Genomic DNA, 26212 nt, shown 5'->3' on the forward strand with positions numbered 1-26212 from the left:
ATTGGCAGAAATGTGGTAGAGAGTGCATGGGATCTCTCTGTATTATTTCTTATAAACTACGTGTGAATCTACAATCCTCTCAATGAATATTTCAATTTAAAAATAAATACAAATACAAATTATTTTAAAGGTATAGGGGAAAAAAAACTGTCTATGTGAGACAGAAAACAGAAGTCCTAGTAGTACTTGTCACTTCTGATCAAATATTTTGCATCTTCTTTAGCTGAATAGTTCTTAGAATTAAAAAAAAATAAACAAGTGAAAGTTTTTCATTGTTAAAATGCATTAATAATTATTGAAGCTTTATAACTTAATGCTCAAATACGGTCCAAAAAACTATGTCCTCAGGGGAGGGTATAGCTCAATGGTAGAGTCCCTGCCTAGCATGCACGAGGTCTTGAGTTTGATCCCCATTACCTCCATCAAAAAATAAATAAATAAACCTAATCACCTTCCCCCAGCAAAATAAAGTAAAAAAACAAAACAAAACAAAAAAAACTATGTCCTTATCTTAGATGATTGGCATCATTGCATATTCATTATTTCATTAAACAATGGAAATGACTGATTTCATATTGGAAAGTTGTAGTGTAAGAACTAATTCAGTGTTTGGGACTGATGAAATCATTAGGCCTAAGATCATAAATAATTAGTTTTCTACGTGAAGTGTGTAACTGGTATTTATTTCTTTTGGCAGCTTCTGGGCTGGCTGGCTGAGAAACTACCAACTCTTCGCACCACCCCCACAGACCTCATCCTTTGTGTTCCCCACCTCTACTCCTGTCTAGAGGATCGCAATGGAGATGTGCGAAAGAAGGCCCAAGATGCCTTGCCATTCTTCATGATGCATTTAGGATATGAGAAAATGGCCAAGGCTACGGGGAAACTAAAAGTACTACTACTTGTTGCTGCTGCTATTAAAAGCCATTAGAAAAATATTGACATGAATTTATATAGGCAGAAGATCACATTACCTCCTATGAGTCTCAACTTGAAATCCCAATGAAAGCAGTAATAAAATACTTATTAGTGTAGAACTTCCAAAGAATCTGCTGCCTCTGCAGGGGTGAGAATTGTGACCTTCTAGAATGGCAGCTAATTTAGTGTGACTTCATAATGTGTGTGAACTTCTCTTGGATTATGTGCTGCCTCCCTTCATTGGTATTTCAAAACAAGGAGCTCAAGAATTTGACAGCACATCTGTTAGGAAGCGTAGTATGAATATATCATTTATGTGGCCTCTCACCTCTGTTGTATTGTCTCCCTAGCCAACGTCTAAAGATCAGGTGTTGGCCATGCTAGAGAAAGCCAAAGCGAACATGCCATCCAAGCCCGCTGCACCTGCTAAAGCAACTTCCAGACCAGTGGGAGGGTCAGCTCCAGCTAAATTCCAGCCTGCCTCAGGTAACTCTATTTTAAGAGGGTTAAAAGGGAAGGAAAATAGCCCAAGGGAACTCTAAAAGAGTCTTCATTCAGTCTTCATTTTTTATCACATTTCCTTATGGCTTAGATTCCAAGCCCTCCCTCCATCTCCTCACCATGCTTTCACAAACAGTTAAGTACCTGTTTTATGTCAGAAACTGTACTGAGAGTTCAAAAGATGATTAATTTAAAAGTTTCCAGCTCCAAAAAAGGAGTTTTGGAGTAGCACATTGAAATACTCCAGAAAGCAAGTGTTCCATCTCATTTTTAAGGTTTCTACAACTATTTTCTGCTATTGGATATTAATAGTTAGAAGGGGAATTGGAACCATCTAGCTTAATCCCCTTTATTAACCGATGAGGAACACCAAATATTAGGTGACTTGCAAGGCCAAACAGCCAGCCAGTGCCTGAGTCAGCAGAGAACTCTGCTTGCTCATTCATGAATGAGTTCTCCATTCCCTATGCTTGGCAGTTTGCTGATCCATTCTAATATTTACTAAACTTTTTTAAGGGAAAATTCTTGATTTCTTCATCCTGATGTTAAAATTCCATAATGTATAAATAGAACACTAACCTGTAAATTCTGCTCTTCTAGACTTACTGCTTAAACAAAATAATAGTATTCTATTTAGTTGGATAGAAATTACTGATGTTATAAAAGTTGGAAATTTTACATGTGTAAAATTGTTGGTATCAAAGTATATATATTCAGTTATTACATTTGTTGGAATCTTGCTATTTGTATATATACTTTGGTATCAAAGGTGACAGACCCTACCCTTAAGGAAGTATCAATCTAGCAAAAAGGGTTTTTTTAACTGCCATTTAGGGAATAGTTTTTAAACTGCAGTTTAAATGATTGATAAAGAAGATGTCAATCTTCTGAATTAACTTCATGAAATTGTACTTAAAGAGGAAATCAGTGAGAAAAAAATTAGGAAAAAAACCTAACTGAAAACACTTTAAAAATGGATATATTTAAAACTGCAGGCTTTCTCACCATCATTATATACTTAACCTGCCCAAAATATAGGGATATTAGTTAGAGTTTGTATTTATAGTCCATGCTTTTATTTTCTCAAAGCACCTGTTGAAGATTCTGTTTCTGGCGCTGTAGAACCCAAGCCTGATCCGAAAAAAGCCAAAGCTCTAGGAGTTTCCTCTAAAGCAAAGGTATGCTAACTCTGCACCTTAGATGTAGAATTGCTTCTAAGTGTGTTTTATACATGAGTCATTCTTTTAAGGATCATTTTACATAGGCGAGATCATTACTACTCTTGACATTAGCCGATTATAAAGTATTTATTCAAGTTTCTGTGGCTTACTTTTAATGAGGCCTCAAAACAAAGACATCCTATTCTCAGGATGTGCTGCCATGGTTTCTGTCATGCAGATCTTTGGGGAAGATTTTCAGTAGTAAGCAACTTCCTTCAAATTTGGCAGCTAAGTCATCATACTAAAAGGTATTCTGATTAGACTCAAACAAAATGCCTTCTTTCTCCACACCGGTGGGATTTGATGCATCACCAATCCTTTTAGCATTCATGCAGAGTTCAACAGTTTAAAGAAGTGTTTTCAAATGCTCAACCTTAAATATCCCCTGGCTATTTTTTCATTGAATCATGTTTTTGAATTACAGCAAATTGTCATCAGTTTCTATACCAAGATTCAGAGCTTGTCACTGTATTCAGAGTATTCAGTATTTAATACAAAAGGAAAATTGCAGAACTATGCAGTCAATAGTAAATCTAACAGTAAATGTAAATAGAGAAAATTTTCATTAACTGCATGTCACTGATGAAAATACATCAGAGGAGGAACTGTTTTGTTACCTAGTACATTTATTATTACATCCCAGTTTTAAAAGGGGCAGTCTGTGGCCATTCTTCTAAATAATACTCATTTGCCTTCCCTATACTTGGGTCCTTCAATTCAGTGAGTTAATTTAATTGGGTAGTTATCTTCTGAACTATCCAACGAAGCTTTTCCTGTCCTGTTCTTTTCCTGTCCTCCTCCCTGTCCTCATCCCAGATTTAACAAGTGCTTATTTTAGTATTTTGATCACAAGTGCTTTGAAGTATTTTTGACTCTGTTCTTAATGCCATTTTTTACCAGCCTCTTGCAGTTGACAAAGCAGTTTCTCATAAATGATCTCATATTTGTTTTGACTGAATGACTTCAGTGTTTGAACTAGAAAGAAATACTGGCCTACTAGAAATAGCAGAGTTTTGCTGCATTTGTAATAATAATGATTCCAGTAATGAAATTCAAATTTTACCTTAAATGCATATACTATGTGTTTATAGTTTCTTTTCATCTGATACAAAGATTCTAAATCTTGGATTATTTCTAAAAACCACTTTGATAACTTAAGTATTTAAAATATTTCTAGCAATTTTCTCTATAAACAGGTTCAAAGTGTATCCCGTTATAGTGATGTGATAGAGATACATTTTATATGGAGAGAAACAGAAAAGCTTTCTCAACTAAGTGATGTGAAATGTGTGAATGCCATTCAAAATGTCATTAATATGGAAAACTATAAACAGTGTTGAAGATTTCAAGAAAGAAAAGAACTACCTATTATATGTCAATTATATCTCAATAATTTTTTAAAGAACTACCCAATAAAAATAGTTTGTGACCCAGACCAGTGATAGATAATAGTGGCTTTTCCAGCTACATCACATGCCAGTGCAAGGACCAAGCACCAGTTACTTAAGAATGCTTTTAGAAACAGTTCTAGAAAATCTATACAAGAACGTATCATATGCAAGATTCTGTGGCTCATTTGTTTCTTTCATGTGGAATATATGTAGAGAGGTGTCTCTGGTTTATAGAGTGCCCTTTTACTGGGCAGTAACAGCAAATGCCCAAGGAGAAGTAGTCAGCTAATCAGTATTCCCTGCACCTTGATTGTAGACTGCGCAAGGAAAGAAAGTGCCCAGCAAAACCAGCCTAAAGGAGGATGAAGACAAATCTGGTCCTATTTTTATTGTTGTTCCAAATGGAAAGGAGCAAAGAATGAAAGATGAAAAAGGGTTAAAGGTAAGAAAGAAATAAGAATCTTCACAAGTTTTTTGCTTGTTTTTGTTTTGTTTGGTGATCAAGAATAACTTTTCTATGTGAAATCATATTGTGAAATATCTAATAATTATCTGAATCTTTTGCTTTTAAGTTATATCTTGTTTCTCTAAGACTTCTTTATGGTAGCATTAATACCTACAAAAGAAACTATGGAATGGAGCTATTGCCTATTTTTCCTCCAAGTAGAAAGAAATAGAAGTTTTTTGGATTTGGGTTTTTGGTTTGTTTGTTTGTTTTATTTTTAGAATCAAATACTAGAAAGCAGTCATTGATTTTTTATTAATTACACATATGTAATGTGCTATTCCTTTAATCCTTCTCGTACCTGATACCTTAAAAGATAGATTTGGTAACTATATATGGCCAGTTCAATCATTTCTCTTTTGATGTTGTGTTATTTTTATTAAGCAGTTAAAAATTTTTTTGAATATATGTATATATACATTTATTTTATATATATATATATTTTTTTTTAATTCAAACAATACAAAAAAAGTACAGAGTACAGTATGAAAAGCCTGTCTCCCACTCTAGTCTCCCTCCACAGGGAGAAAATTATTACTAGATGTTTGATGTATTACTCCAGAAATAATAATATTCTATACCTATACAATCATATATGTATAAGTATATAACCCTCCTTTTACATAAAGGGGAATATGCCATACTCTGTTCTGCATCTTACTTTTTTCTTTTAATTATGTTTGAAATATCATAAAAATTGGTCCATATCTGCATGTGTATGTGCATTCATTCTTATTTACTGGTACATCATATGTATGTACCTTTCTTTATTCTGAACCCACTCTGTTGAACATTTAGGTTGTTCTTTGTCTTTCAGTATTATAAACTATACTGCTATAGGCGTCTTTGAATGTAGGTTTTGTGCACGTATGTGAGCATGTTTATATTAAACTTCTAGAATAATATGTACATTTTAAATTTTGGTAGATATTTCACATTTTCTTTTTATTAAGTTTTGCCAGTAGTGTCCACCATGTTATACAGTAATAGAGACTTGACTTTTTAAGTAAGTAAGAATTGCTGAAAATTTTATTCCTAGAAGATTTTCAGTTAAGCTTTCAGAAGTATAACAGCTTGACAGTACATTTTGTATTCATATTTAATTACAAATTAATCTTGGTGAATTTTAAAATATCCTGTTAAGTTGATTCCTGTGTCTGCTTAAAATAGAATTCTCTACCTTATTTCAGTTAAACACCTTACAGCCCCTTTTCACTGTTTTTTTTTTCCAGGTGCTTAAGTGGAACTTTACTACTCCACGGGATGAATACATTGAGCAGCTGAAGACTCAGATGTCTAGCTGTGTGGCTAAATGGTTACAAGATGAAATGTTTCACTCAGACTTTCAGCATCACAACAAAGCCCTTGCTGTCATGGTTGATGTAAGTTTGCAACAAAATAAATATGCGTGAATCTCAGGCATGTGAAAATGCTGAACCCTGTGAAATAATCGGAAGTTTGCATGACTTGAGAAGGAACTGGAATACACCACGTTCTCTGTTTTTAGAGCTTTCTTATTATTTGATAGACTAAACGACTGTCGGTCTATAATTTTGGTCTTAAATGGAGGCTTAGCGATCTGTCATTTTCTTTTTGGACTGCAGTGAAATTTAAGACTTACTTGCATAATAGAACTTAAATTTTTATACAGTCTAATTTGGAGGGTTTTGTCTTGTTTTGTCTCAAGCACTTAGAGAGTGAAAAAGAGGGTGTCATTGGTTGCCTGGATCTTATCTTAAAATGGCTTACCCTGCGATTTTTTGACACCAATACAAGCGTCTTAATGAAAGCCCTAGAATATTTAAAATTGCTCTTCACCCTGTTAAGTGAGGAGGAGTATCATCTTACTGAGAACGAAGCATCTTCCTTCATCCCCTATCTCATCCTCAAGGTAATGTGTTGTTCTAACTCTGGAAGACTACTCAAATTCCCAGCTACCTCAGTTCCTATACTTTTATTCCCTCTCCTTTCTTCATTTATTGTATGATGATACCATCTACTGCTCATTCCCATGTCCCTGTTCATGGGAGAAACCTTTGCTACTCAGAAAATGCCTCGGTTAATCATAATTTTCCTTGTTGACTAGGTCGGAGAACCAAAGGACGTCATTCGTAAAGATGTCCGTGCCATCCTTAACCGGATGTGCCTTGTCTACCCAGCCAGCAAGATGTTCCCCTTCATTATGGAAGGAACCAAATCCAAAAACTCTAAGCAAAGAGCAGGTAAAGCAACAATTTAAATTAAGGCGTAAATCTGCAACAGTGACCTCTAAAAGAAATAGTTTATAGATGAACCAGGAAATTTCTTTAGTGTCTTTATCAGTGATTACAGCCTTCTTATTTGGACTGTGAAAGTGATGAGTTGCACACTGGTGGAGCCACAGTATCAGGTGATACAGGCACCGCTCAGTACCACCCTGGTGACAAAATCAAGTGCACAGGGGCCATCTGACTCACAGGCATCCCTTTCTTCTAGGAGCACTTGCTATAACACCATTGTTTCATTGAGTGTTTTATAAGAAGGCAATAAACAAGGAAGAATTCTCAGCACAGCCAGAATAAGATTTTAGTCCTTCATGTATGCCAAGGAAAATTTATTTAGTAAAGATAAGTCTCTATGCCAAATGTGTGTTGAGTCTCCTTAATCTAGCCTTTCTCCCCCATCAGAGTGCCTGGAAGAACTGGGGTGTCTGGTCGAGTCCTATGGCATGAATGTTTGCCAACCAACCCCGGGAAAAGCCTTAAAGGAGATAGCGATTCACATAGGAGACCGTGACAACGCTGTACGCAACGCTGCCCTCAACACCATCGTCACAGTGTACAATGTACATGGGGACCAGGTGTTCAAGCTGATTGGAACCGTGAGTGATTTTCTCTGAATATTTTCAGTATGTTGTAAATTGCCGGATCACTTGGGTGTCAGGTTTCATGCCATCTCAACTCTAGCTAAGTTTTTACCACTTTTTATTAAAACTCAGCCTATCCATGTGTCCTAGAATCCAGATAAGCCCTTGAGGGTGTCTCTGATTACTTATGCTGTGTCTTACTGGAAATTAGATTTTCTTTTCTGAGCATCCCCCTCATACCAGTTTGCTTTAGATGAGAGCTATTTTTGAATCAAGAAATCTTAGCTAGTCTGAGATGTAAATTCTGCCTGGCAATCTCCTCTGTAATTTTTAGTGCATTTATTTTTTAGTGAACAGGTACTTACTTGCATATAATGTGGGTTGCAGTACCTGTCAGATCAAAAGTCTTGAGTTGCAGCCATGAGCCAGACTCCCCAAGCACAGGAGGTTCTGCTTCTGACTCTGATTCCTCTGAGCCACTCACTACTGTGGCTGGACTCGTTTTTCACTCTTAGTAGCACATGTATATACACTGTGCTTATATTTTTTAACTTGTATTAATCTCATTAAATCCTCACTACACCCCAATGAAGGAGATAAAGCAGACAGGAATTTTACAGATGACCGAAAGTGAAGCTTCTCACCCACAGTCACACAGCTGGTTAGTGGTAACACAATAAAAATGAGGAAACTTCATTTAATTCTTGATCTTTTTATTCATAGTTATTAATAGCCTTCCCTTTTGTATCCTTCCCTTCTTTCATATGTTCTCCTATTATAGCAGGTCAGGTTTTGACAATAGTCGATTTTAAAATGTAGGCAGTGTTTTGAAAGTAAACTTACCCTGATATAGGAGGTTCTGTTTGCTTTGACATGAAAATGGATATTAATTCTTGAGTCTTCCAATTACGTTTTTAATTCTCCTCTTATTCTACTAGAGAGGTATGCTAATAAATTAAATTGGACCTCTTTTGACAGCTTTCTGAAAAGGATATGAGCATGCTTGAGGAGAGGATTAAGCGGTCAGCAAAGAGGCCTTCTGCTGCACCAATAAAACAGGTGGAAGAGAAGCCTCAGCGCACACAGAGCATGAGCTCCAATACTAACATGCTCCGCAAGGGACCGGCTGAGGACATGTCCTCCAAACTCAAGTATGTGGATGGAGATAAGTGTCTGAGAGCATCTCTTTGGACTTTGCCTTATGTGCTGAGAGCTTATCCTGTAACATAATCTTGAGTTCTTGTAGCCATTATCATGCATGACACAGTGTCGGGGTAAATGTCTTGTAACCAAATGTTTAATCCTTCAGCCTTCATTGTCTGTGTCTTTGTCTCAAAACCACTTCTAAATAGTCTTGTGCCTTCTTTCACTGCTTTTCCGTGGACAGAATTATGTATCGCACTTATAGGATGTAAGTACTGCCTGCTAATTTCTCATTAGCAGGGCTCTTATATCTTTCTAACTTCTGACTTGGATTCATCCCCTCTGGAGGGCGATTGGTGTAGTTTATAACCAGGGTAGAGGGTGTCCAAGTTTGCCATGAATCAAGCCTTCCCTGAAAGTCCACTGGCTAGCAGAAGTGTCAGCTCAATGTCACATGGCTAAAATATTGATTCACTTTCTTCTTTGTGTTCCTTTTCTTCAGATAGGCTAAGTAAAATGCATGCAGCCCAGAATTGGCTTGGGGACTCAAAATTAACTACCTTCTAAGCAAGACAACTCTATTTTGGGTTGTGTCATGAGTATTATTTTAACCAATTTGAATTTTGAAACCATGAATATCTGTTGTTTGGTTGTAATCCTGGCCCTGACCTGTCAAGAATGAATATTTCTAAAAAGAGGTGACGGACTGTCCCTCAAGTATAAAACTTACTGAACACTGCATGGGATGATGCTTATAATTAGAAAAATGTATACACTGGTTAAACTGGTGGAAAAGAACCAGGCAGTCTATAAATATTTTTCAAATTTTTGCCCAGAAGTAATGAACTTTGAGTCAATAAAGTATACTTTGTTATTTATTGCCCCAGCTGGAATAGCAGCACAAGGTTTGTTGGCTTTAGTGAACTAGAGAGGATACTTACAACTTGGCAGTACCTTAAGTACAAGTTAAAGAAATCTGCTCTCAGAATATTCATGAACCAGTGTTGTTGCCCATTGAAAACACTTGGTTAGACTCAAGGACTTAAATCATTCAGGGGGGCTGAAACCAGAAGTTGAACATCCGTCGTGAAGCTTTGGGGCAGCTGGCAGTGCTTCTCTTGCCTTTGGTTAAGAAGTCTCTTTTAGTTCAGGAGCCTCCTTTTGCTTCCCTTAGCCAAGCCCGAAGCATGAGTGGGCATCCTGAGGCAGCCCAGATGGTTCGCCGAGAATTCCAACTGGATCTAGATGAGATTGAAAATGACAATGGCACAGTCCGATGTGAAATGCCAGAACTTGTTCAGCACAAACTGGACGACATTTTTGAACCAGTCCTTATTCCTGAACCCAAGTAAGTTCACCCATTTCATCTAAGTATAAGCAGTTCATGATCATCAGAGTGTATATGTTGAAAAGAGCTCTCTGTTCAGTTAGAACTTTTTAGAACAGTTTACCATCTGACTAATAGAAGTTCTTTACTGAAACCTGTATCTAGTAGGGAAGTGCATAATTCCAACTCGTTGGGATACTTTGTAATAAAGATTGAATTGTTTCCTTTGCTCCACTCTCTAGGATCCGGGCTGTTTCTCCACACTTCGATGATATGCACAGTAATACAGCATCCACAATCAATTTCATTATCTCCCAAGTAGCCAGTGGTGACATCAACACAAGCATCCAAGCTCTGACACAGGTAATGGGGTTATTAATCATGACAGCGATTCCACTGTTGGATATAGAGGCTGTAACAGTGATAGTTGCACACCGGTCACAGTATTAAGGGAGGCAGGCAGTGTTCAGTACTGCCCTGATAAAAAAGGGCACAGGGACCACTCACGGTCGTCACTTGTCTCACAGGATAGAGCTCTAATAGAGCCTTACTTTTTATAATTGCATTCTTTCACTAGAGGCTGGAAAAAGCATTTAAGTAGGAATCAGCTCTCATGGAACTTACATAGATTTTAGTGGACAGAGACAACAGTAAACAAGAAAATATCAGATAATAGTAACTACTGTATAAATATAACTCAAATGGGGTGATGGGAGAGAAGGAACTAAGTACTAGTTATTTAGATTGGTAGCCAGGGTTCAAGCAAAGGACAGCTAGTACAAAAGCTCTAGGGTAGGAATGAGCTTGGTGTGTTCAAGGAAACAGAGGCCCGTGTGTCCAGAATAGAACATAGTTGGCAAGAGGGAGAATGGTACAGAATGAGATTTGAGAGGTGGAGACAGACCAGATCATAAAAACCCTGGGGTAGTTGTTTGGATTTTATTTTAAGTGTGATAGGAAGCCATTAGAGAATTTTGAGCAAAGAAGCTACATGTTTTTAAAAAATGGTTCTCTTCTTCCTCAGCTTCCCTTCCTTAACAGTCTAGTCATAAAGCCAGTAGGTTGTGTAGAACAAGGTAGGCATCAACCTTGTGGCAGGGGGGTGGGAGTAGAGAGCCTTAGTAGCCCATGTGTGGGTCCCCAAGCCCAAATGCCATGAGGAGGCTGTCATACAGAAGGGGTGACGCAGAGCCCAAACAAAGAGGAGGATGTCCTTGGGCGGAGCCGTTCTGGCATGGTAGTAGGACCCCAGGCTGGGTGAGGAGGATATCCACGTGTGTTGGAGGGAAGCAGGGCGGCAGGCAGGTGACTCAGAATGGGGAGTCAGAGCCAAAGCAGGAGAAATGAGCAGGGGGAAGGGCTGGTGGCAGAGATGGGAGATTGGGACATACAAAGGGATCAGTCAAATAAATAAATATAATGAGGGAAATGGGAGCCAGGTTTCTCACTGTCAGAGGACGACAGTACAAATATGGAAGGACAGCAAAATAGAATAAACTCTGGTGTTGGACCAGAATTAGATGCATCAGTATGAACTTGTGGTTTTCAATAGACAGATGTAGAAATACCAGTGTGAATGTATATGTGTATGTGTATATGTGGCATATAAATGTATGTTACAGATTATATACATATATAGGTATATAATATACATATGTTCCCTAGCTCTTTTCACTGAGAGGACCTGAAAACAGCAATACCCTAACAGCAATGAGCACCCCAGATCTTGTCTTCTAAATACCATTTTCTACTGAAAGGAATAAGGGTTCCTTTAGAAGTGGCAGATTCCAGGGCTGAATCAGGGAAAGTACAGGATGATCCTGGAGTATCTTGTTGCACCAGACAGCAAGGGACGTGTGGAAGGACACAGAGGCCAACCAGAACAGATTTACTGTTTGAACAGAACACAGTTTGAACATCAAAATAAATAGTGATAGTAATGAGTTATAACCCCATAAACTGAATATAATTTATAAGGTTATTGAAGTCAATAAAATTTAATAAAATAGGAAACCACAAGCCCATGCACATATAAGCTAATTAAAAATTTGAAGAGAAATGGAATATTTACATAGCTTCATAGTACCTCCCCACAAAATACAAAGGACAAACAGATTAAAAGTACCAAAAAAACCCCCACCAAAATACGAAGAATGATTTGACAGAGAAACCTAGCAGGTACCACCTTAACTAAGTGATCAAAGCAAACATAATCAATCATACGACAAAATGAAATTATGTGCCACCTGATAGGATCCAATGGGAATTCAGCATCACTTTGCTGACATTCCTAATATCATCTAATCATGAGGAAACATCAAACAAATGTAAACTGAGGGACATGTGACGAAGTCTCAAGGTGAAGAAAGTCAAGGAAAGACTGAGGAAACTGGTCTAGACTGAAGAGACTAAGAGACATGACAGTGAAATGCAGTGCATGATACTAGACTGGCCTTCAGCTATAAAGAACATAATTGGGGCAACTGGAGAAAATGGGATGGAGCCTGGGGATTAGATGGTAGTGACGACAGTATTTGCCTGACTTTGATCCTTGTAGCATGAGCATGATTATGGAAGAGAATGTCCACAAGAATGCACGCTGAAGTATCAGAGGGGCATGGAGCATCAGACTGACACTCGCAAATGATTTGGGATTTTAAAAAGTTCTTTTACTACACTTTCTACATTTCTGTAGCATTTGAACCTTTTTTAATTGGGGGAAAAGCCACTCTGGCCGCTCTGTAGACACCAGATTGTATGGGCGGGGCAAGCGTGGATTCTGAGAGATCTGTTAAGAAGCTATGGCTGTAGTTCACATGAAAGATAGGTGCACTAGGATGATGGTAGTGGAGAGGAAGTAGAGTAGATGGTTTCAGGGTGTCTTTCAGAGGTAGAGTCCACAGGACTCGGTGATACATTGAATGTGAAATGTGAAGGAGGAGAGGAATCAGTAGTAGTTCCTTGTTTTTTGGTGTGAGCAACTGACTGGATAGTGGTGCTGTGTACTGAGATGGGGAAGGATGGAGGAAGAGCTGAGAGGTGGAAATGAAGAGCTACATCTTTGCTGTCTTAAGTCTGAGGAGCTATTAGACATCCCCACAAAGACAGATGGTGAGGATAGAAGGGGATAACTGGAATCCTAGCACGAGGTTTTTGCTGTTGTTTGACAGATAGTCTCCTGTTAACAGTTTTGATATTGGAAGAAAAACAAATAGAGGGGATTTTGGAAAATAGTGACTTGAATGTATGCATCCCTGTGACCTTTTTCTGTCAACTTCAGTCCAATCCCATCTGCCTTTTCTGAGCAGAGGAGCTGCTGGGTCAGGTGGGTAGTATCTGAAATGTGTAAGCAAGTCCCAAGCTCTATATGGTACAAGTACAAGACTTTTTTCCATATGGGCCTAAGGAGAACCTGAGGTTCAATAGTGTAGAGCCCAGGGAATAGGATCAAAACGTCAGAAATCCTGCAGAGATTGCTCTTTTCATCTGTGAAGATTGGTAGCGTCCCAGAGGAAGAGCAGTGGTGACCTATGTGAGTGTTAGTAGGAGGACCTGGTGTTCTCTGTTGCCTCCAAGGAACTACAGGGAGCGGAAGAAAAAGGCTGAATTCACTATCTGAGCCTGGCAAGTCTGTGGCTTCTATACCTTTAGAGACCAAAGAGCAGAAATGCCTGCTCTTGGTACTTTGCCATATGACTAACAGCTTGCCAGTCGGTGTACCACAGCCTGCAGGGCAGAAATGCTGTATCTCCCATTCTCAGATTGCCATTGTTGAGAGTTTCCAAAAGGCAGACCCAAGATTGAATCCTGAATATGTAAAGAATCATAACATACCTTAAGGGACCCAGTAACTGGGAAGAAGAATAAAATAAAATAACCAGAACAGCAATGTCCTGGCAAAATAAAACTGCTAAAGGAGATACGATGACCATGATGGGGAAGGGAATAGGGTGCAGAAAGATTCTTCCAAGGGCAAAAACCATGGCTTTAGAATTTTTTAATTGAGTAGAAGGACTGAAGGAGAGAATGAACACTACAGAAACCAAATTAGTGGTCTGAATGACAAGGGTAACAAGATCATTCAGTGGGCAAAGAACAGTCTTTTAAACAAATGATGGTGGGAAAAATGTTTCTCCACATGCAAAAGAGTGAAGTTGGACTCTCATACCATATACAAAATTTAACTCAAAATGGATCAAAGACATAAATGTAAAAGCTGAAATTGTAAAATTCTTAGGAAGAAACAGGAGAAGACCTTCATGATACTGAATTTGGCAGTGACTTCTTGGATATGACAACAAAAGAGGCAAAAAAAATTACATTGAACTTCATCAAAGTTAAGACCTTTTATGCATCAAAGGACACTAGCACATGAGTGAAAAGGCAACTTACAGAATGAGAGAAAACATTTGCAAATCATATATCTGATAAGGGATTAATAGCCAGAACACATAAGAACTCCCAGAACTCAATAACAGAAAAAAAAAACCCAGTTCAGAAATGGGCAAAGGACATGAATAGACATTTCTCCAAAGAATAGACATATCTTCCAAAGAAGATACACAGATGGCCAATAAGCAAGTGAAAAGATTTTTACCATCATTAGTCATTAGGGAAGTGCAAATCAAACCCACAATGAGATACCACATCATACCCATTAGGGTTTTTTTTTTTCTTTCTTTTCTTTTTTTTCGTCTAATGGGAAATAACAAGCGTTGATGAGGATGTGGAGAAATTGGAACCTGTTTGTACTGCTGGTGGAAACATAAAGTAGTATACCAATTGTGGAAAACAGTTTAGCATTTACTCAAAAAGTTAAACATAAAATTACAATAAGATCCCCAGACTCCCTCCTAGAAAGCAGGGGTTCAGACAAATACTTGTGCACTAATGTTCACAGCAGCATTGTTCACAGTAGACAAAGGGTGGAAACAACCCAGGTATCCATCAACAGATGAATGGATAAGCAAAATGTATATACATAGAATGGAATATTATCATCCATAAAGAAGAATGAAATTCTGACACATGCTACAACGTGATTAACCTTGAAAGCATTATACTAAATCGAATAAATCAGGCACAGAGGGACAAATATTGTTTGATTTGACTTATATGAGGTACCTAGAATAGCCAAATACACAGAGGCAGAAAACAAGAGTTTACCAAGGGGTTGGGCAGGGAGGTGGATAGAGAGTTATTATTTAATGAGTACAAATCCTGTTTGGGATAATGACAAAGTTATGGAAATAGTGATGATGGTTATACAACATTGTGATTATACTTATACTATTGTTCACTCAAAAATGGTTAAAGTGGTAAATTTTGTATTATATATAATTCACAATAATTTTAAAAAATAATAAAACCCTCAGCAACAAAAAATTCAAGTATCTAGGAATTATGAAGCGGTGTATATGTATGACCTTTACAGAGAAAATTGTAAAGCTTTGTTGAATGACACTAGAGAATTTCCAGATAAATGGACAATATACTGTGTTCACAATTTCAGGATTGTAAAGATGGTAGTTCTCAGATTAATCTGTAAATTCAATGCCATTCCCATCAAAATCTTAATAGTTTTTTTCTGAAGTTGAGAAGCTGATTCTAAAATTTATATGGAAAATCAAAGGGCGTAAGAATAGCAAAGATCATTTTAAGACAATTTTTAAAAATAACACAGTGGAGAGGACTTGCATCACTGACTATCAACATTGATTACAGAGCCACTATAATTAAGTCAGTGTAGTACTGGCCCAGGGATAAGCAGATAGACCCTTGGGATGGAACAAAGTGCCAGAAATAGACTCACATCTATATAGGAAACTTAAAGCAGAGGAAGCATTAAAAATCTGTTAACAAATACAAGAAGTGAAAGATAATACTGACCAAATTCTTTGCCAGTAACCCAACAAAATGTTTAATAAATAGTATTAATATCACAGAAAATATTGGCTACTTGGAAAGCATGAAACACCCTCCTAAATAACCCTTTGATCAAAAAAACAAAAAACCACCCAAAACTCTTATTAGTGAAGGGAAAAGCATTTCACTCTAAAACTATTGAAGCTGCTGAACTCAGAAAAATGTATTGCCTGAAGTGCTCTTATGATTGAATAAAGGCTAAAATAAAGAAACTTACTACTTACACTTAGAAATTAGAAAAATTAGGAGGAGGGTATAGCTCAGTGGTAGAGCATGTGCCTAGCATGCATGAGGTCCTGGGTTCAATTCCCAGTACCTCCAGTAAAATAAATAAATAGATAAATGTAATTCCCCCACCAAAAGACAAAAAAAGAAATTAGAAAAATTTAAAATAAAAGAAATTTGAGGGTAGGAAATAATGAAGCTAAAATTCATGAAATTGATTTTTAAAATAATAAATCTAAAAGCTGGTTCTTATAAAAAAAATTAAATTAAAATTTAAAAAATCTCTTACTAGCCTGATTAGAGAGCAAAAATACAAGTATCAGGAATGAGGAAGGAAGCAACCATAGATGCGGAAGAGATTTTTTTTTTTAATAAGATAACACACACATAACCTTGTGGAAACTTGAAACAACAGATCCCCCTTCCAAATTTTTTGAAATAACCAAGGAATTTGGGGAGACCATTAAAAAAAAATGAGGGAAGCTCAGAATGAAAAGACAAGTTTGATCATATAAGAATTTTAAGATTTTAATCTGAGAAATGTACCACATACTGTTGATAAACAAGTGTTATATTGTGGAATATATTTGATTTGTAACCCATATGACCAATAAAGCATTAATAGCTCTAGTAAACAGAGCTATTATCAACTCTTGAGAAAGAGACCCTAATAGAAAAAAATAACCCAAGGAAATGAATAGGCAAATAACACAAGATATCCAAATGGCCAGTAAACACATGAAAAATATCCAGACCCACCCCCACCATAGAAATGCAAATTAAAATAATAAGATAATCACTTTTAAACCATCAGAGTGGCAAAAAGTAAAATGAGTAATAATAACACATACAGCTGATAGAGACACTGAAAAAACAATATTCTCATATGTTAAATGTAGAAATGTGAGTTACATGTTAATGCCTTTTTAAAGAAAGCAACATCATAATATCTATTATACCATAATTTAAAATATTTTATCCTCCAGCCAAAAAAGTTAAACTCTTGAGACTCTCATTTAGAAATTAAACACAGGTACATTAGGATATATACACAAAGATGTTTATTGCAGCATTATTTGTAGTGGACAAAATTCCAGACTGGAAACATGTTGAAAGGTTCTCAGGAAGGGAATGATTAAGTTTTGATGTGTGCATACGTGGACTGTTATGCAGCCTTTAAAAATAAAACTATTTTTGATGACTTTAGGGATTTTCATAATTTTTTGTTAGGAAAGCTAGATGCAGAGAATTGTATTTGCTATAAATAGTCTTGTTAGCATAAACAGTGCCCTAAACCTTGACCCCTACATATGTGTGCATGTGTGGTTGTCTATGATTCTGTGAACTTGAAAGGATATATATATATCAGATTGTTAATTACCTTGGAAAAAGAGGAGGAAGCCCCCTCCAAATACATATGTATTTTTTTGTTTTGTCCATGCTGAGATAGCATTGTTAAACAGCCCCAGTTATATAAAATTGTTCCTGCTTATGGGATATACATGTGTAAAGAGAACCACTGGCTTCCTCAACACCAGGGGGCACCGTTCACACTGCAGTCTATAAATGGTGCCCCCTGGAGTTAGGCAGTGTAGCAGCCCTGCACGAAAAGATCTTCATGAAGATTGACATGATTGTCTCAGGATGTAATTTATGTAATCATAAAAATAAAGATCTTTTTACAGTAATGAATATGAAATACTTGTTTTTTCCTATAGAAACATTTTACTGGTAGTGACCTGGATCAAGATGTGAGAAACCTGAGTTTTGAGTTTGAACTAAGTAGTCTGATTTTATTGAGCCTCACTGTTCTCATCTGGTAAATGGAGATCTTGCTCTCAGCCCTGACTACCTTCAGAGCTGTTGGAATGAAATAAAATAAAATAAAATAAAAACACTTTTTAATAAATTAGACATTTAAACATTGGGATTGTTATTCTCTAAACGTGATAGTGTGCCTCTTAGACTAGAAGCTGCAGTTAATTCACCTAATGCTATCTTGCTTAGTAAATATTTATTGAATGATTGAATTCCTAAGGACTAGTTATTTATATGTAAAGTGACTGGGTTTTTTCAAAGTAAGATAGGAGAAGTGCTTTGCTAATAAATATTATAGAGACTTGTAGTGTCTTCCTGCTACTTAGAAGTATGAAGTTTGGAAATACATCTTGGAATTTTTGTTACCAGATTGATGAGGTCCTGAGACAGGAAGACAAAGCTGAAGCAATGTCTGGCCATATTGATCAGTTTCTGATAGCCACATTCATGCAGCTGAGACTCATCTACAACACACATATGGCAGATGAGAAACTGGAGAAGGATGAGATCATCAAGTTGTATAGCTGTATCATTGGCAACATGATTTCGGTAAGGACGCCTCTGCAGGTCACGAGCTTCCCTTCAGTTTCTCATCCTGCCCAGGTTCTGAAGCCTGAGTCAGTTCAGATGGTCCAGTAAGTCCTGTGTCACTTGTGGGATTTTACATGCAGGCTGTTGTCTACTTCCACTGGATGCTGGGCAACACTCAGCTTACCTTATTGTTAGGATTCTTACAAACTACTGGAATTCTGCTTCCTGTCAGTTTCTTCACCAGTCATAGTTGGTCCCTATCTGGCTTTTCACAAATAAAAATACATGAAAAATACTTTTATGAAAGGAAAGAAGCACATCAATTAATTTTGGCTATTAGAGGATTGGGAGAGTGTAGTGATTTTTTTACCCCAATACTCTGAATTTTTGTAAATACAATATAATTTTTACTAGAATATACCACCCATGTTTATCTTCTTTGCTCTGTGTATTGAGTTTCATACCTCTCTAACACAATTATGATTGGATAGCTATTTCAGATAGAAAGCCTCGCCCGGGAGGCTTCTACAGGAGTGCTGAAAGACCTGATGCATGGTCTCATCACCTTAATGCTGGATTCTCGAATTGAAGATCTGGAGGAAGGACAACAGGTGATCCGCTCTGTGAACCTCTTGGTGGTGAAAGTTCTGGAGAAGTCAGACCAGACCAACATCCTGAGGTATATCTGTACTCTGAGCATTAGAGCCTGAAACAGCTTCTCTCTTGTCTACTCATAAAAACCAGAAGGCACTAGATCAGTTGTAACTTTAGGTTTGCCTAATAAGTTGATATATTATTCTTTTCTTCCTCAAGAACCAAAGGTATTCCAACCTGAGACAGCAGCTAAAACTAGTAACAGCTCAGTAAGCCAGACAGTATCATGAGAAATTTTCTAGAATAGGACTGTAGAGTTTATAGGTTACCCTCTCTTTCATGTACATTTCACATGTATTTCTTTCTCAGCTACCAGTGACAGTGACAAGCTTTACCAATTACTGAGTGGTAACTTACAAAGCTTAGATAATTGATGTTTATTTTCTTAATAATTGAATGGCAAGTAATCAAAGAAAATTCCAGATCCATAAGCTCTCAATTTCAGATAAAGAATATTTACATTCAACCTTTCAATTAATGATTTTAATTAGAATGTAGGTTTGAAACTTATTAATGCTATTGTGTTGGGCTTGTTTGTTTTCTAGCGCCCTGCTTGTTCTGCTACAAGACAGCCTGCTAGCAACAGCCAGTTCTCCCAAGTTCTCAGAGCTTGTTATGAAGGTGAAGTTGAAATAATTTGACCTTTTTTTCTTTTTTGGAGAATTAGAAAAGAATAGCTTTATAGCTTTGCCAGTCAAAGGGAGTCACAGCAGGCTAATGTCTTAAAGACTGTGAGCACCTCTCTTTTTTTTTATCTCTTTTCTTTCAAAGATGTAATACTTTATTAGTGTGAGGAAAGACAAGTTGGAACTAAGACACAGACTCAAATCAGATAAGGCACAACTGAAAAAAATAGTTGTTCTCCATTTTTACCTTCCTCCAATATATACCCCCTAGCTCAGGCCTAAAAAATTCCTGGCCTCAAACAGTGAAAAGGAAGAGCTGTTTTGTAAGTATCTTACCAGTTTTCCTAGAATCAAAAGTCAAGGAGTTTGATGGGACAAATTTCATTTCTTTGGGGGGAAAAGATATGTATAGCTTTATAATGTTTTGGTCTCTTTGATAGAAGACTCCAAATGAACATATCTATAGCATATACTGTTATTACACTCCTCAGGTTAGATTTGATTAAGTAATGTGAACTACTCTAGTCTCGGGTACCAAATAAACCCAAGACAAAATTTCCTCATTTTCTCATCATTTAAGGCCCCTGTCTCTAGGGAAGTGGGAGGGAGGAGTGGAGATGGTCAGATGGGTGACTTGTCACACTTTAGCCAATGACATGGTTGAAGTGAATAAAGCTGTTTATGTTCATGAACCTGGAAGATCTGATGAGCTACATCCATATCCCTGACCATCCTTTAGAAGTGATCCCCGTGCTTAGGGGAAATGAGTGGTGACAAAGACTATCCTCATTCTTCAGTGACTCTTTCTAACTTTTGTGGGTTTTTTTCTCAATAGTGTCTCTGGAGAATGGTTCGACTACTACCTGATACCATCAACAGCATTAATCTGGACAGAATTCTTCTGGATATACACATCTTCATGAAGGTCTTCCCCAAAGAGAAACTAAAGCAGTGCAAAAGTGAATTCCCCATAAGGACCCTAAAAACGCTGCTGCACACTTTATGCAAATTAAAAGGGCCCAAGGTGAGTGAGTGAAAACAGTAGCAGGTCCCCAAGAGTGCTTGAGAGAACATCATGGAGTGGCATCACTGCCCCTGAACGTACACGTGTCTCCCTCAGATCCTAGACCACCTAACAATGATCGACAACAAGAATGAGTCGGAGCTGGAGGCCCACCTCTGTCGGATGATGAAGCACAGTATGGACCAGACCGGGAGCAAGTCTGATAAGGAAACAGAAAAGGGAGCATCTCGAATCGTGAGTGTTCTGACTTGAAAGGCTGAGGAAGGTGTTCTTGTCAAAGCGATAAGCCCCTGGAGCCTTTCTCAGGGCCTAAGGTGAAGGCTCAGGGATTGGTCTAGTCTTGAAGTTTTCAAATATCAACTACCTATAACCATGTGCTTTTTGTCCCTAAGAAAGTTCCCTAGATAAATCCACTGTGAGCTATTTAGCTGGGGGTAGGGGGGCAGGTCCCTCCTCTTCAAGTTTAGTTGAAAACCTGAGACTGTCAGTTTCTCTGCTGCAGCCCCTGCCCTGGTGGAGCCTCTGTTCTGTGCAGAAACATACCAGAAAGGGCTGGACTTTGAGATATTTTCAGTTCTTCTCCAACCACTGGTTCCTAATTAGTAACTCAAGTCTAACCTATCATTCCTGTCTTGTGTCTTTCAACTTTTCAGGATGAAAAATCATCAAAGGCCAAGGTGAATGATTTCTTAGCAGAGATTTTCAAGAAGATTGGCTCTAAAGAGAACACTAAAGAGGTGAGAGGGAAAGGGTTCACCCAAAAGGGGATCTGCTTTATGGAAAAGGGTCGCTGACTAACATCCATCCCCACCTCTTCCTTTTTCTTGTTAACTAGGGCCTAGCAGAGTTATATGAATATAAGAAGAAATATTCAGATGCTGACATTGAACCATTTCTGAAGAATTCCTCACAGTTCTTCCAGAGCTATGTTGAGAGAGGCCTTCGGGTGATTGAGATGGAGAGGGAGGGCAAAGGCCGTATTTCTGCTTCCACAGGTATGGTTTCCTCCACTGGCTCCAGGAATAAGCTCAAAATAGCTTCCAGCCTCAGGAACCAGAGATTTTGCTGGGTTTACATTTATATCCATGCACCTCACGACTTAATGATCACCAGTGACGTTCACGTTGCTGCAGACAGTGGTCAACTCTCAGTTACCTGCCTCAACCCATCGTCGGTGTTTGGCCGTGGCAACAGTCTCTGCTCTTGAAACAGTTTCTCCCCTGGGCTTCTGGGTCTCCATGCTCTCTTGCATTCCTCCTCCCTCGCTGCTATTCCCCCTTGGCTTCTCTGACTCATTCTTCTTCTCCCTGAACTCTTAATGTTGGTGTCCCCCTAGGTTCAGTCTATGATTCTCTCTTCTTTCTTACTCTCATCCCCTTAATTAATCCATCTACTCTCATCACTTTAAATACCATTTTTATGCCAGCAAGTCCCAGCTTAGACCTCCTTCCTCACCTCAGCTGATAGGTCATGCACAGCATCTCCGCAGGGTTTCCAGCAGGCATCATAAACCCAGTGTGTCAAAGACTAATTAAGCTCCTGAGAGTCTCCAAGCCTGCTCGTCTGCATTCCTCTCCATGTCACTTGTTGGCAACTTTGTCCTTCTAGCTTGCTCAGCTTTTGAGTACTCTCTTCCTCTGTCAGGAAATCCTTTTGGCTCTACCTGCAAAACATACTCAGAGTCCACCCCCACTTCTCGTCTCCATCACTGCCACTGCCCTGGTCAGAATAGCATCATCTCTTATGTGCATTCCAGCACTATCCTGCCCGATCTCCCCGCGGCCACTCCCGCCCCCCATAGTCATTTCCACAGTAGCATCAATATGGTGCTTCTCAAACATTTTCCAAAGGCTGTCCCTTTCACTCAGCAAAGCGAAAAGCCTTACAGATAAGGTCTGTGAGGTCTGAGATATGGCCCCCTGATGCCTCTAGAATCTGCTCTCCCCTGCTGCTCAACCTGACTTTCGTTTCACTCCAGCCCCACCAGCCGCCCTGCTGTGCCTGGTACACACCAGGCATACACCTTCTTAGGGCCTTTGCACTGGCTATTGCTTACATGTAGATTGCTCTTCTTCAAGACAGTCTTGAGGCAGCTCCTTTTCCTCCTTCACATCTTTGTTCAAATACCACTGTCGCAGTGAGACCTGATTTAAAACTTGTAAACTACCCCTCACCTCCCGTAGCACCTGACCTCCTCTAACATGCCGTAAGACGTAATGTTTATTAGGTTACTTGTTGGATGTCTGTCTGTTTCTGCTAGAATTTAAAATCCACAAGAGTAAAGATTTTTGTCTGTTTTGTTGCCTGGCACATAGTAGGCACTCAGTAGGTATTTGTTCAGTGATATGAATGGATGCTTATTCTGATGTTAAGCTGAAATATTACTGTCCCCACAGTGAAAAAGCCAGTACTGGTGTTCCTGCTCACAGGATCTAGAGACAAATGGGAGACTTAGGAGGTGTCAGTTACAGGAAATAGCTGTCAAGAACCTGAAACCAAGAAAAGACCCAACTACTAAAGTTCCCTCTCACCATGCAGAGCAGAGCCCTCACATTGGTCCCGCCTTTAGTCCTTTCCGAGTTTGGTTAAGCTTACCTACTCTTAAGTTCTAAAATTTGTTTGCCTGTGAAACCACGTTCCCTTGTGGGTTTTAGATTCCCATCGTGTTCTCTCTCACCATGTATCTTCCTAGGCTGCAGCTTCAGTTGTTTTCTCTTACGTCATTTCTTTTGTTTTGTTTTAACACTTTAAATTACCCCTCTCCAAAACCTGCAATCTTTTTCTTGAAGCACAGTGAACAGAGTGTCCCGTGGCCACACGGACATACCATGGTTGAGCTGTTCTGGTAGAGCCTCCTTTTCTCATTTCCAGAGTCCTTTCTGTAGACAGTCAACATTTGCAACACAAGCATGTGTCCCCACTGATAACTGAGTGCCTTAAAGTGTTCGGGCATCTCTTACTGCTGCCTTTAACTTCATTATTCCTTCATTTTTCACCCTCTGAGTGTTCTCACCTGTACATTAAAGGATTCCTTTTTCCCCAGAGTAACCTGTTTTACTTTTCTGTTTACCATAAGGGAGTTTTTCTTCGCAGTGCTTTACCTTTTGGCTTGTGTAACGCCTTTTCATTGATACTCAAATTGGATATTTTAAATGCCTGCATTTTGTGGTTGTTCCTTCTCAGAAATTTAGAACTGTGATGGGTTTTTTTGGTTTTGATTTGGTTTTTGCTTCTCCCGCCAGAATATTGATCTCAAGTGCTCCAGTTCCTACCCCTTTTTTGGGGTATTTCTTGGACACCTCAGTTTCCCTCTCTTCCTCATGAATAGACCATAGCCTTGAGCTCCTTGCTGTTCTCCCTGGTTTGAATAAGGGTTTTCCCCCCTGTATCTCCTGGTCCAAACCTAGTCTGATTCTTGGAAGCATTTAAAGTCCTTAGGGTCTTCACTTGGGCACTTACCATAACTCAGGAGTAGCTAAGACTTTGTGGCTTGCCTAGAACTAGCCATGGGATTACAGGAATGCAACCCCTGCATAGCTCAGGATGTAGATGGACGGCCTTCTGCATCAGTGCTGGAAGTTCTCACTAAGTGTGTCTTGTGTATTGCAGAGCACCCTTTATCACCAACCCCAAATGGATTTCTTGTGAACATTTTTAGTCTTCAAGTACAGTGATTATATTCAAGCCCCAAAATGGTCCCTTTGGTGGCAGGTTAAGAAGTTGGAGAGGGGTGGGGGGTGTCTATTTGAATATTCTTTCTACGTTTCCTCCGTAGGCATCTCCCCTCAAATGGAGGTCACGTGTGTGCCCACTCCCACAAGCACAGTGTCCTCTCTAGGTAATACAAACGGAGAAGAGGTGGGACCATCTGTCTACCTGGAGAGGCTAAAAATCCTCCGACAGCGATGTGGTCTGGACAATACAAAGGTACTGCTCCCCCTCTTCCGTGTGGGTCGGGATGGCTGGCCGAGAAGCGGCCCTGCCCTGGTGTATGTTGTTCAGAGCCGCAACCTGACCTCCTCGGACAATGTCTCTTCTTCTCTCGACAGCAAGACGACCGCCCTCCATTGACCTCTTTGCTCTCCAAACCAGCAGTTCCTACCGTCGCGTCTTCCACAGACATGCTGCACAGCAAACTGTCTCAACTCCGGGAGTCACGGGAGCAGCACCAGCATTCAGACCTGGACTCCAACCAGACTCACTCTTCAGGAACCATGACCACATCCTCCTCCTCCACAGCTAACATTGACGACTTGAAAAAAAGACTGGAGAGAATAAAGAGCAGTCGCAAATGAAGCTGCCCTACTCCCCTGGCACCCTGCAGCTTTAGTTTACTAAACTAGACGTCCTCATAGTTGAAGTGGCCTTGGCAGGCCTCGCGTACACAAACTGGTTGTATGTATCATACCGTGGACCTGGGGGAGGAGTTGTTGTGGCACAAGTATTTGCACATCCTCTGCTTCTCCTGTCAGCATCCTGCCTCTCTAGACGACTGTCCCTGTCTTAGTTTAGTGTACAGACTTGTAAACAGCTGCCCTCTTCTCAGCTCAGACTAGGTTCCATATCCTTTTTTTTTTTAATTGCTCATTTGTAAAGTTGTCCTAATCTTTCCTAGCTTTTAACAATTAGAAACTCTTTCCTAGTTCTCCTTTGAGTTTGTGAGCTCTTCTCCCTGTAGCCCTGAGGGGTCACTGTATTCTGTATGAATGCATGGCATGATACAACTAATTTAAGAGTCTTTTATAAATAAAGTTTGCATTAACTATAACTGTCTCCCAAGATGCTCCGTATCTGGGAGTGCTGGGCAGTCTTTGTCACCTGTTCTTGGGACCAACTGGGTGTTCAGCTGGTAAGGGAAAGGTTCATAATGGCTCTTTAAGAAGCTCTACCTTTTCTTGGCTCCCAGGCTTGGTGCTGTCTTTTACTCCTTGGAAATAGGAGGAACTCACCTCTCCTGTTTTCCACATGCAGCTCCTGGGGATCAAAGAGATCTCACGCTTCCCTGTTTTGAGATTTTGGTCATGACTTCCCTCTCTTCATCACCATGGTTCCAAGGAGCTCTCAGATCCTACCACTTTGCTGCCCAAACGCAGGTGAGATTGTGCCCAGGGACTAGCTAGGCTCCAGTGGCTGTCACACCACAACTGGATTTGGGGTCATCTGATTTTCAGTGTGGGAGCACTGAGGAGCTGCCTGCCTGGTTAGTGGAGTCTCTCTGAGTCGTGACTGACAGTTGCTTCATGTTCAGTCTCAGTAAAGACCAGAAAGTAAACTGAGGATTCATCCTTGGCCTCCCACAAGGCCTCCTTCCCCAATCAGAAAACCCTGTAGTCACTAAGTTTCCAGGTGCAGTTGGATTCAGGTGTGAGACTTTTGGTATAATCATTAAGTCCAAAGGAATTTTTCTGCACCACCTTTTACTCAACTGGTGGTCAAGAAATGAATGGTTGATGGAAAATGAATCCTCCATTGACTCTAGGCGTGATTTTCAGGTGGCCCCTGTGCTGCCAGAAATGAAACTTGCCCCTCTTCCTTGTAATAGGAACATGGGAGTTGGCC

General features: G+C 39.2%; 1 protein-coding gene and 1 non-coding gene across 4 annotated transcripts in view; both read left to right on the forward strand.

Moving 5' to 3' along the window:
- Window positions 1-25421, forward strand: part of CKAP5 (cytoskeleton associated protein 5) — an 89780-nt gene extending 64359 nt beyond the window's left edge. For all 3 annotated transcript variants that reach the window (XM_011000653.3, XM_011000656.3, XM_011000654.3), the window contains exons 25-44: window positions 698-892; window positions 1269-1404; window positions 2509-2597; window positions 4347-4472; window positions 5768-5917; window positions 6223-6426; window positions 6622-6757; window positions 7202-7395; window positions 8359-8531; window positions 9698-9871; window positions 10093-10213; window positions 18188-18367; window positions 18841-19028; window positions 19549-19624; window positions 20465-20653; window positions 20750-20887; window positions 21307-21390; window positions 21489-21648; window positions 24429-24580; window positions 24703-25421. In XM_011000653.3, the coding sequence (XP_010998955.1) occupies window positions 698-892; window positions 1269-1404; window positions 2509-2597; window positions 4347-4472; window positions 5768-5917; window positions 6223-6426; window positions 6622-6757; window positions 7202-7395; window positions 8359-8531; window positions 9698-9871; window positions 10093-10213; window positions 18188-18367; window positions 18841-19028; window positions 19549-19624; window positions 20465-20653; window positions 20750-20887; window positions 21307-21390; window positions 21489-21648; window positions 24429-24580; window positions 24703-24948 (3111 nt within the window). In that variant the 3' untranslated portion in view covers window positions 24949-25421. The remainder of the gene's footprint in view (window positions 1-697; window positions 893-1268; window positions 1405-2508; window positions 2598-4346; window positions 4473-5767; window positions 5918-6222; window positions 6427-6621; window positions 6758-7201; window positions 7396-8358; window positions 8532-9697; window positions 9872-10092; window positions 10214-18187; window positions 18368-18840; window positions 19029-19548; window positions 19625-20464; window positions 20654-20749; window positions 20888-21306; window positions 21391-21488; window positions 21649-24428; window positions 24581-24702) is intronic.
- LOC116155511 (small nucleolar RNA SNORD67) lies at window positions 6882-6992 on the forward strand. Its single transcript, XR_004139402.1, has one exon. It is a non-coding gene; the product is annotated as a small nucleolar RNA SNORD67 (small nucleolar RNA).
- Window positions 25422-26212: the final 791 nt, after the last annotated feature.

The sequence above is a fragment of the Camelus dromedarius genome, chromosome 12 (genome assembly GCF_036321535.1).
Source record: "Camelus dromedarius isolate mCamDro1 chromosome 12, mCamDro1.pat, whole genome shotgun sequence".
Classification (NCBI taxonomy): Eukaryota; Metazoa; Chordata; class Mammalia; order Artiodactyla; family Camelidae; genus Camelus; species Camelus dromedarius.